Source organism: Castor canadensis, chromosome 18 (assembly GCF_047511655.1).
Source record: "Castor canadensis chromosome 18, mCasCan1.hap1v2, whole genome shotgun sequence".
Classification (NCBI taxonomy): domain Eukaryota; kingdom Metazoa; phylum Chordata; class Mammalia; order Rodentia; family Castoridae; genus Castor; species Castor canadensis.
This window is the reverse complement of record NC_133403.1, coordinates 2,953,676-2,964,904: the sequence shown is the minus strand read 5'-3', so window position 1 is coordinate 2,964,904 and position 11,229 is coordinate 2,953,676. Positions and strand designations below refer to the sequence as shown.

At 43.0% G+C, this 11,229-nt stretch overlaps 1 protein-coding gene across 1 annotated transcript in view; it reads right to left on the bottom strand.

Annotated features, from left to right (window-relative positions):
- Window positions 1–1,371: 1,371 nt before the first annotated feature.
- The window catches only part of Hormad2 (HORMA domain containing 2), a 69,769-nt gene continuing 59,911 nt past the window's right edge, over window positions 1,372–11,229 (bottom strand). Inside the window, exon 10 of the mRNA XM_074060855.1 lies at window positions 1,372–1,476. Within this exon, the coding sequence (XP_073916956.1) occupies window positions 1,372–1,476 (105 nt within the window). The remainder of the gene's footprint in view (window positions 1,477–11,229) is intronic.

Below are 11,229 nucleotides of genomic sequence, written 5' to 3'. Positions count from 1 at the left end.
GCAGAGCAGGCTTACATGAATCCACTTAAAATGTTAGGCAGGGAAAATGCTCCCCCTGGCAGGCCCTGGTGCTGCGGCCTGGTTCCAGCCCCAGTTGGTAGGCTGCCCTGGGCCTCAGACACAGAAGAGTCCAGCCAGGGGCAGGGCTAGACAGGCAGGCTCCCTTGGATTTTCCCCTCCGTTCCTGTAACAAGGCCTTCTGCTGGGTCCCTGCAGCCAGCCCCGGGATTCTCCCGAGTCACGGGGCACAGGCTCTGAGTTTTCAAGTGTATTAGAATCCTGAGCGTTTCCCACTCCTTAGAAATGAGGCAGCCCAAGAACCTGGGTCTTAATAAGCACGCCAGGGGCTCTTCACCTCCATACACTTTACATTCGGGAAAATACAGATTTCAGTGAAAAATTACTCAGTGTGAAAAAAGATGAACAACAAAAAACACCTTGCATTTTGATTTTATTAATGTTTAACTTGTTGACCCCATCTGTTTAAATTATTAATCCCCATGTTGTATAAATCATAAAGCTAATACATGAAGTCATTTATTCTTCTTCTCATACTTATCAAGTCTATCAAAATTCTCCCAGAACGAGGAGACAAATAGCATCATCTTCAAGTCACACACTGATAAATGGAAGTATTTATTGAGAAATATTCAAAAGACGATTTACAAGGGAGCCAGGCTCATGGATGAGCCCATGTCTCCTGCTTGGGATTGGCCAACACAGCAGAGCCTGGGGGCAATGCTGGGAACTTTATAGGCGAGCACATGTTGGTCCCACACGTAGCTGATGGGCCTCGTGACTGAAGTTAACGTATAACTCACACCTGGCTGAGCACCGCCACGCACATCCTAGGCAACTGTGGGAATCTCAAAAAGCTATAGAGGGATTCCAGCGCACAGGTTGCAACAAGTCAGAACAGCTCACGGTAGTATAAATACCTGGAGAGTTTAATTACGTAAAGAAAAACCTTCTTTCCTTTGAGAACAACAGCTTTTTCTTTTTTTCAAAATTGGTGCTGTGGACGAGATAAGGGTGTCTCGTCTCTGCAATCCCAAGACAGCTCTGAGACCTGGCTTCTCTGCATCAAAGTGAACCCACATCCTACTCAACGGGTAGGCATTTACCAAATTGAGCAACAACTATAGGGAAAAGTTTTGGTGGTAAGAACTTACTTTCCAACGGCTGGGGGCGCAGCTCAAGTGGTAGAGCACTTGGTGCAAGGCCCTAAGTTCAAACCCCAGTACCTCCCAAAACAAAAGAAAACAAAAACAGAAACAAAAGAAAAGCCTTTACTTTCCTACTAAGGTATTTCATATGTGTTTTTGCAAAGTGAAGTGATTTTAAAATCAGTGTAGCGAAGGCATCTAACTTTCATTTTCTGTTAGGGATGAAGACTTTCACTGGCTCGCTGATCTTCCTCTTCTTCCCAGAGCTCTCAGCACTTTGCTGACTGTACACAAAATTCATTCCTTGAATCTATGAGAATCACCAGAGAGAGGCACAATTCAGCAGAGATTTGACATCTGCACAAGACATATATAAGACAGGTAGACCAAGCATTAAATCCCTCAAGCTGCATAACGGATCCAAACCTGCTTTCCTGTGGGCTGAGTTGGCCCTGAACAAAACCCTGCTGCCAGTATCAAGAGTCTGGGATTCTAAGTTTCAGGAGCTGAGGTTCCCTGAAGGCAACCAGTTTTTGGGCCAGTTTCTTGGCTCTCTCTGGTGAATTCAGCACATCCAACTCTTGAGGGAAGGGTTGTAGGGTGTGGGGCCGACCGGGAGCGGTGAAGGGTCAGGAGAGATCTAGGGCACTGATAGCTTGAGAGGCAAACATAATTTGAGTCCCAATTTCAGTTAGCACAGACACACAGCTTATCTTTTCTGCTATCTGTCCAGATTAATGAATTAAGGACACTGCTCCTTCGACTGGCTGGAAGTATAGGTTATTAATTAGAGGGAAGCTGATTAGTGAGTCACCTCCATGGACTCAGATTTGGTAAAGATTTTCAGACTTAGTTTTGCTTAACCGAGTGAAGAGTTAGACGACCCTTGATGTCTGGACATTTATATATTTTCTGGCTGCTAGATGGGAGGAAAGTTTTTGTTTTTTTTTCATATCCTCTTTGCCTTCTTTAGAAGGAAGAATGGAACAGAGGGTGTTTTAAAGAAAGACTCATGAGAATGCCTAGCAAAAGCTCCAACGTCACCCTCTTTTCTTTTGTGGTAGATATGTTATTATTACTGATACGGTGTCACTACCAAATAGTGGGATGTCAGTAAAAAGAAGATCTACAAATGGCTAATTTAAGCACTAATTTATCCTTTAGTTTTAGAAAACAGTTGAATTTCTGACCCCAGAAACCACAAATTCCCTCCGGCTTAAACTAAGACATTGAAATAATGAAGCTGAGAAAATAAATAGAGCCCCTTGTCAAGTAACTGGTTTGCTTATACATGCACAAGTTTGAAATTAGTAAAGACTCCAAACATGAAAACCAACTTCTTTACTTAGGGGATGAGTTTGTTACTGTTTGGTTGTGAGAAAAAGTACTTGGTAAAACTCAGCTTGTGAAAAAATGAGGCTTGGATATGCTCTCAGTTCAGACCAAACCATCCTTACTTCTACCAAGTCTGGGAACAAGTGAGAGGAGAGAAGACGGGTGTCCAAATTCTCACACAACAACTTGGCCTGATGGTTCAATAGTTTTGTTGTCTTTATTTCTTTTTTGGCAGCACTGGGGTTGGAACTCAGGGCCTCAGGCTCGCTAGGCGGGTGCTCTACCACTCCACACCTCCAACACAGTTTTGTGGTCTTTAAACCAGAGTTTTATTACACGTTTCAGAACTACAATTTTATTACAGTGAGCTAGTCAAAACATCTTCAGTGATGTATACAATCTCAAGGCAACCAGTGAAGTCTGGGAATTCTCAGCGGTTTATAGAAAATTAGGGGATTCAAAGGCAAGGATGTTATCAGTCAGGGGACAGTTCCTAGCATAGACCAATAATCTATGAATTATATAGCCAACAAGTTTATCCACACAAAGGAACATCTGAGAAACATTTTTCAGGTGTGCCCACTGACTAAATTTGCATATCTGATGGCAAAGTCAACAAGCATAGAACCAGCAATGTGAGCGATGTGAACAAAATCAGATGAGTGTCAAATGACTTCTAACGCATTTCATATTATATTTTAACGTATGGCTTTTAAAGTGTTTCTTGAGCCTCCCACCCCGACTTTTTTTTTTGAAGTACTGGGGATTGAACCTGGGGCCTGGTGGATGTTAGGCAAGAGCTCCTACCACTCGAGCCATACTTCCAGCCCTTTAAGGTGTTTCTTGTATGCAGACTAGTAAAAGGCTACCAGGATCCATAGAAAGCCTGAGGAACAGCTCATTTCTCGTGTAAGAGTCTAAGAAAATTTTTGTTTACTAACATATTCTCTGCTTCAAAAGTCCAAGAATAGGCTTTTTTCTTTTTCTTTTTTTGGTGGCATTGAGGTTTGAGCTCAGGGCCTCAAGCTTGCTAGGCAGGTGCTCTTACCATTTGAGTGACTCTGCCAGCCCTTTTCTGTGATGTTTTTTTTTTTTGAGATAGGGTCTTGCGAACTATTTTCCAGGGCTGTCTTTGAACTGAGATCCTCCCTATCTCTGCCTCCTGAGTAGCTAGGATTACAAGCGTGAGCCACTGGCCCCTGGCTTTTTTGTTAATCATAGATAGACTAGTCAGGGTCCCTTCTTCTAAATGACTGTCATTTATTCCTTTATTCATTCCCTTCAAATGCTTGTTACTTGATTATTCTCCTAGAGTTCTATCTTCAGTGATCTCTTCTCCTTCTCCACACTCTGAGTGACTTCACCCACGCCTAGGAATCAATTACCATTCATAAATCCCGTGTTTATGTGTTCAATTTAGATCTGCCTTCTGAACTCCATGTCTATGTGTGTATCCAACTGCCTACTAAAAGTCTCCACAAGGATGTTCCAAAGAACACTCAAGTGCAGTATATCCAGATTGGAATTCATCAGCTGCCTCTCCAAGACTGTTCCCAATAACTGTTCTCACTCACCTGAGGTATCCACGCTAAGAACCTGAGTCATCCATGACCACCCCACCATTCTCATGCTCACATCCAATCAACCACTACATCCTAGTGATCCTACCTCCTTAGCAGCTCTCAAATCCATCCATCTTTCTCTATTCCCACCACCTCTACTTTAGTGCAGGCCACCATCACCACCTCTCCCAAGGACTCTGCTTCTCCAATCCATTCCCAGTCTGGAGCACAACTGGTCTTAGGTGCAAATCTGACCACCTCATTCTTCTGCTTCATCATTCACCCACTAATGACTCCCCATTGTCATCAGGATAAAGTTCAGATGTTTAAGGCCCTGGCATCTCTGCAGCTTCAGATCTCCAAGTGGGCCCTGCTTGCTCCCCTCTGGATTTCTCCCTTAAGGCTCCCTCCCTTGCTCTGGTGTTCCCTTTTTCATCTGCTCTGCTGGCCTTCCCTGACACCCACAGGGCTGCACCTCTTTTGCCCCTTTGTAGTTCTCACTACGTAGTATTTCCAGGCCTGATTAAGTCTTCCCTTACAGCAGACACTCCTCGAGGGGAGTAACAACAATTGAATCATCTGTATATCCTCAGTTACTGGCTGAGTGAATGGATGCATAACTGAAGCTTTTTCTAGGATGAAGTCTTGGTCTTGACGCCCCAGCAGCGGTTCTTTACATTTTCAGGGGAGGGAAAGGCAAGTCCTGATGAAACCAATTCCTCTCACCTCAGCAAAATGCTCGCCCCTCTACTACATACTCATGACCTGGACCAGCCAGTTGAGGGCTCCTAGCCACCCTGCGCATCTCCCAACTAGATTTATGCCCTTCAGGACGCTGTGCTGGCCATGCCTACTTGTCATGCCTCACAGCCTCCATATGCAGTGTGTCTCAGATTTACATCTCCAACTGAGATCGCTCCTGAGCTCAGAGGTGCACATCGCCACCTAGTCAACACGTCCCTCCCTGCTCAAGGTCCGCAGATAGCTATATTCAGCAAGTTCAAAATCTGCATTGTTCCCTGCCTGAGAGAACAGCACCTCCATGTGAGAGTCATCTGCATATGGAGCACAATTAAGGCCATGGGTGTGGATAAGCGTGAGAAGGGAGAAGGAAAGGACCAGGACACAGCCTTAAAGGACATCCACCATTTAGAGATTAGCTGGAGAGAGGCCAAGAAAGGACGTGTGAAAAAGAGAAGCAAAGCCCAGCAGAGTGTCAGTACACGGAAGCCAGGGAAGAGGGTGCTGGAGGGGGTGGAGAAAAGAACAGGTGAAGTCAGCAGTGTCAAGTGTTGCTGAGAGGTCAAGGGCAGTGTGTCCACTTCAGTAGCCACATGGTGCTGCTGGGTACACTGGATTAGTCACCATTCTATTGGAATAGGTATCAGTTGAAGAGTGCATAACGTATCAAAGCAATTGAGAGAAGGAGCACAAAGTCTGATGAAAGCCAAGAGGGGGTAACAAATTCAACCTGGGGAACTTAAAAATGGCTTCTTGGAAGAGGGACACTGAGCTAGGTCTTGAAGAATGAGGAGCAGTTCAGCAGACTGGAGGTGGGGGTAGAGGAAAAGGAGGTCATTCTAGGCAAAGAGTTCAGCATAGTTAAAGGTTCTGAATCATGAAAAGACAAGAAGGTGGACGGGACAGTGGGCTATGCCCCTTCATTAGATCAGCCCTTGGGATTAGGTGTTATGTATCCAACATACTTCTCTTAAAAATGTAAACTCTCCTGGGACGATTACTCAATTTTGTGTTTGTAAATTAACTTATCAAACGATCTCCAAGTGGCAGCCAGCTGGAAGCAGGGCCTCCCAGGCTTTGGGAAGAAGACAGACATGTTTCCACGGAAGGAGAGCAGTTGAGGCTCCAGTGCTTGCTTTGCATAGGACGAAGGCCAGTGTAGGGAAGCAAGGGAGGGGGCAGCCCCAGGCAACCAGGAAATATCATGAGTACTTGACATGCCTGGGATGAGAGTGCAGAGACTTTTGTTTACTTAAAAATTATTTTTCAGGGCAGATGTGGCAACAGTGTTTTCTCTAGAAAACGACCTCAGGAGTGTAGATTTATAATCAAGTCTTAAGTCCAGAATCTTTGGGGTTGGGGGTATGGGTCAGGGAATTCATGGTTCAGAGGACTGCACCCCCATGGGAGTTACAGCACTGATTAGTTTCGATCCTCTCTCCTTTATCTTTTTGGCACAGGAAAAGGCAGACAATAATTATAAAATTAAATGAGATTTTAGAATAAACACTTTAAAAGCAGTATTTCAATAATATTTTACTTAACACAGTGTAGCTTATGTTAACGTCCTGATGAGAGAGCAGTAAGAAATGCAAATGTCTATGGAGAATACTTACCTCCAATCCCAATGGAGTTGTAAACTCTCCCGTGTGTTTCACGGGGCTCACCCAGTCCCTTAAGTTTTTTACTTTCTCTGGTTTACAGTCAGTGTTCTGAAACATGACTATCTTTATTTAGGAGGTGTCTATTCTTCATAGGGTCCTAAGTAGAGATTTCCATTCATCTCCCACAACTATTAAGTCAGTTCTTCATCCATATTCACCAAGGCATGGTACATCTTTAAAAGTCTTCATTCATTCATTCAACAAACACTTCTTAAGCACCCTTTTCTGTTCACACATTAAGCCAAGCAATAAAGATACAAAACTGATCAAGACACACTCTGTGTCCTCAAAGATGGCCTGGTGTGGGAACCAAATAGACAACAGAGAAAATGCTAATATCTTGTCTAGGGCATAGCAGGGGTTCCAAAAGATCTTACGAGCTCTTCCTGGGGGACCTGGCAAGACTTCACATCGATGTGACACTTTAACGTGGACCTAACTCAGAAAAACAGCGCTAGGGAACACGGGTGCAGAGAAGGCATTCTAGACAGGAATATAAAGCAGCATGCCTCTGGGGATTTGGAGAATAGTTCAGTGAGGCTAACAGGAAGGGTGCGGGGTGGTGGGCTGAGATGTCCTCTAAAGTCTGGGCTTTAGCCTACAGTGGAGTGGCACTGGAGGGCGCCAAGAGTAGATCTGTTTATGAAAGATGCCACGACAGCGGTGTGAAGGGTGACTGGAGAGGAGTGAGATGAGAAGCAATGAGACCGTTTCAGAAGAGGAATGGTATGAGCAAGACAAGAGCAGCAGCAAGATTAGAGGGAGAGCAGTGACAGGCTAGAGGGCCGAGGCAAGAGAAGAGTGCGCCATCATTAATTAGAATGGGCACAGGAGTGAGAAAGGAGGAAAAAAAATGACAAAAATGATCAAAGTTTCTGATACCACCACTGACCGAGATGGGAAATGGAGGAAGCTAAGGCCCTGGGGCTGGGAATGTGGTGCTGAACAAACAAGTGACTTTGCTTTCAAGATTCTGAGTTGGAAGAGAGATATCCAAAGGAAAGGTGTCTTACCAAGTGTTGATTACGTGACCTGGAGCTAAGGATGGAGGGAACGGCACGAAGAGCATACACAGAAGTATAGGCTTGGGACAAAAGAAAGGACACAGCTTCTTCTGAGGTCTGAAAGGAAAGGGTGAGGAAGATAGGTAGATAGATAGATAGACAGGTAGATAGACAGACAGACAAATAAGTGGGTAGGTAAACAGATAGATAGATGCTCCTCGACTTAGGATGGTGTTACACCCTCACAACCCCATTGTTAAGATGAAAACATCCTAAGTGAAAATGCATTTAATATTCCTGGCCTACTGAACACCGTAGCTTAGCAATACAGTACACTGTGGAGAATCAGCTGACTGAGAGGCCACCTGGGAGTGTAGCTTATGGCCACCGAGCATCATCACAAGATAGCATCTTACAGCGTCTTACTACTCTAGGAAAAGATCAAGATTCAGTCTTTGAAGTGCAGTTTCTACTGATGTGCATACCATTGTAAAGTCAAAAATTCTAAGTTGAACCATCATAAATCAGGGGATCTACTAAGTAAACCTTGAAATATGGGGCAGGAAGTTGGATGAGTTGTGCTTCACGGCCCTAATTATTTCTGTGGAGTAGAGTTTAGATCATTCTATTATATTAGAACGGGAAGGAATTGGTCCCTTTTTTTTTTTTTTTGTGGTACTGGGGTTTGAACTCAGGACCCACACCTTGAGCCACTCTACCAGTCCATTTTTGTGATAGGTTTTTTTTGGATAGGGTCTCACAAACTATTTGCCCAGGCTGGCTTCGAACTGTGATCCTACTGAGTAGCTAGGATTACAGATGTGAGCCATTGGTGCCCTGTAAACTTTCCTTTTTCTTTTCTTTTTTCTTCCCCCCTTGGCAGAACTGGGATTTGAACTCAGGGCCTCATGCTCGCTAGGCAGGGTTCTACCACTTGAGCTTTAATTGGTGAATATGGCCTATGCAATATCCATTTGGACAGTGGGAAAGGGAAGGCGCTAACAGGCTTGTCCAAATAATGCTCATGCGACTTAGGATCTGGATAGCCTTAAGATATATCACCTCCAAATTAAATGCTGAAGAGAGACAGGTTGACTGGGTGTGGTGACTCAACCCTGTAATCCTAGCTACCCAGGAGGCAGAGTTTTGTGGGGGACAGACAACATGACAGGGACATATTTAGATAGTTTAAAGTAACCCTGTGTCGTCCTAGAATTCCTTGATCTCTTACTTGGGTTCCATGTTCTATCGTCTTAATGGAGTTAGGTTTTTAGAGTTCTTGTAATTTAAAAATTTTAAATTTTCAGGTGTGTACTTTTATCATTTCTGAATCCATTGCCAAATTCCAATCCCACTTCCACATTTTTCCTTAGAGCTTATGGATCACACAGAGAGCAAATAGTAAAAACACTGAATAATTTCAACTACTGTAGAAACTTTGCTATATTTGTCTTTCTGTGACTGAGATAAGGAAGAACCTGAAAATAAAATTCATATTAACTTTTTTATGCCAGGCATGGTGGCTCATGCCTCCACTCAGGAGGTGGAGATCGTGAGGGACCAGTTTGAGGCCATCCTGGACAAAATGTTTGAGACCCCATCTCAACCAATGGTTGAGTGTGGTGGTGCATGCCTGTCACTCCAGCTACACAGGGAAGCACAAATAGGATGGCCCAAGCATAAACTGAGACCCTATTTCAAAAACAGCCAATGTAGGGCTGGTGGTGTGGTTCAAGTGGTAGAGCACCTACCTAACAAGCACAGGGTTCTAGGTTCAACCCTCAGTACATACAAAAAAAAAAAAAGAAAAGTGACAGATAATTTTTGCTCTCCTTTACAAACATTTGAAAATAGTCCATATACTAAGAATACCACGTTTGTCATTTACTCCTCACAACGGCTGTGTGAAACCAGAAGCAGGTTTTTATTCCTTACTGCAGATATGGAAATGAAGGTCAGAGAAGTGAAGGATTTATCCAGTTCACACAGCTAGTAAGTGGAACTCTCGAACTCAGGTTTCCTGGTTTCAATTTCAGTGATCCTTATAATTTGCTTCTTCAATAAAAAGGGGGAAACCCAAAGGTAGAAAACTGTTAAGAGAAGTCATCAGAAATCTCTGTAGGGCTCCTGATATTCTAGCTGAGTTGACCCTTTTTTGGGCATAACCTACTAGGACCTCAAGCTAAATTAAGTTCATTACTGTTCCTTTGCACCCAAATTTTCCTCGTGACTCTTCAATTTCTATTAATCATCACTTCCCATTCATCAAAAGTGGCCTACATGGTGTTCTTGTAATGAGTAAATGAAATAGCACAGAGAGAGCATCTGGTACAACATCTCACATGTGCAAGTCATTCAGTGACTAACAGCTGTCATTCTTGTTGTCACAGGAGTCCCCTGCTGCAGCTAAACTGGATCCTGGTGGTAGGCTGGAAACTGGGTCCCCAAGAGATATGCACATCCTAACCCCTGGAAGGGTGAATACTACCCTCTGTGGGAAAAAAAGGGGGTGGGAGGACATTTGCAGGTGTGATGGAGGATCTTCAGATGGAGAGATTATTCTTAATTATCCAGGTGGGCCCAAATGTAATCGTATGTATCCTTAAAAGGAGGAGGCATGGAGAGATCTGAATGCAGAAGGCAAGATAATGTGGGTATATGGGCAGAGACTGGAGTGATGTGCCCACAAGCCAAGGAATACTAGCAGCTACTAAAAGCTGCAAAAGCGAACTTGCGCAATTGCATTCCCCACACTTCGAGGTGTTCAACAGCCACACATGGTAAATGGTTACCTACTAAACAGCACAGACATGGAACATTTTCATGACCACTACAGGTTCTACTAAACCGAGCTTCTCTATAGAGGCAATCTGTGTACAATATAAGTAAATACAAAATTTTCATAGGGACCATGATGATAATTGGAAGACAGACACCAGAAACAATATTTTGTCAAGATACAAAGATTTATTATTGTAAAAATAAATTTTAATCCCAAGATTACTTTATCAAATTAACACAAGTCCAACAAAAATTCCAATAATCTATCTGATGAAACTTGTTAAGCTGCTTCCAGTAGTTATGTAGAATGGCAAAAACTTAAAAACACTGAAAAAGAATAATAACAAGGGGAAATAATCTGTCCCTTCCAGATATCAAAACCATCGTACAAAGTTATAAAGTTATAGTAATTAAAAAACATGGTAACAGTAGTACAGGAGTAGACATACAGAATAAAGAATGGAAAGGAAGAGAACAGGATAGAATAAGACAAAACAGAATTAAACACTAACATATATAGTAAAACGATTTTCAACAAGGGTCTAAGAACATTTAATGAGGAAAGGATAGTCTTTTTAACAAATGGTACTGAGAAAACCAGGTATTCATATGCTAGCAAAAGAACAAAGTTGGAACTTTGTAATATCTTAGATATTACACAAAAAATTAACTCAAGGGTTGATGGGTCAGCTCAAGTGGTAGAGCACCTGGCCTAGCAAGCGTGAGCCCCTGAGTCCAAACCCATTGCCACAAAAACAAACAAACAAACAAATAAACAAAAAACTCAAAATAGATCAAAGACCAAAACTGTAAAAAAATTTTGACTAAAACACAGAAAAGTCTTATAGGATTTAGCAGGAATTTCTTGGCTATGACACCAAAACCACAGGGAACAAAATAAAACAAGTAAATTGGGTCTGCAAAAAAACTGGTACATCAAAGGACGACAGGGACAGTGAAAAGACAACCCTGGATG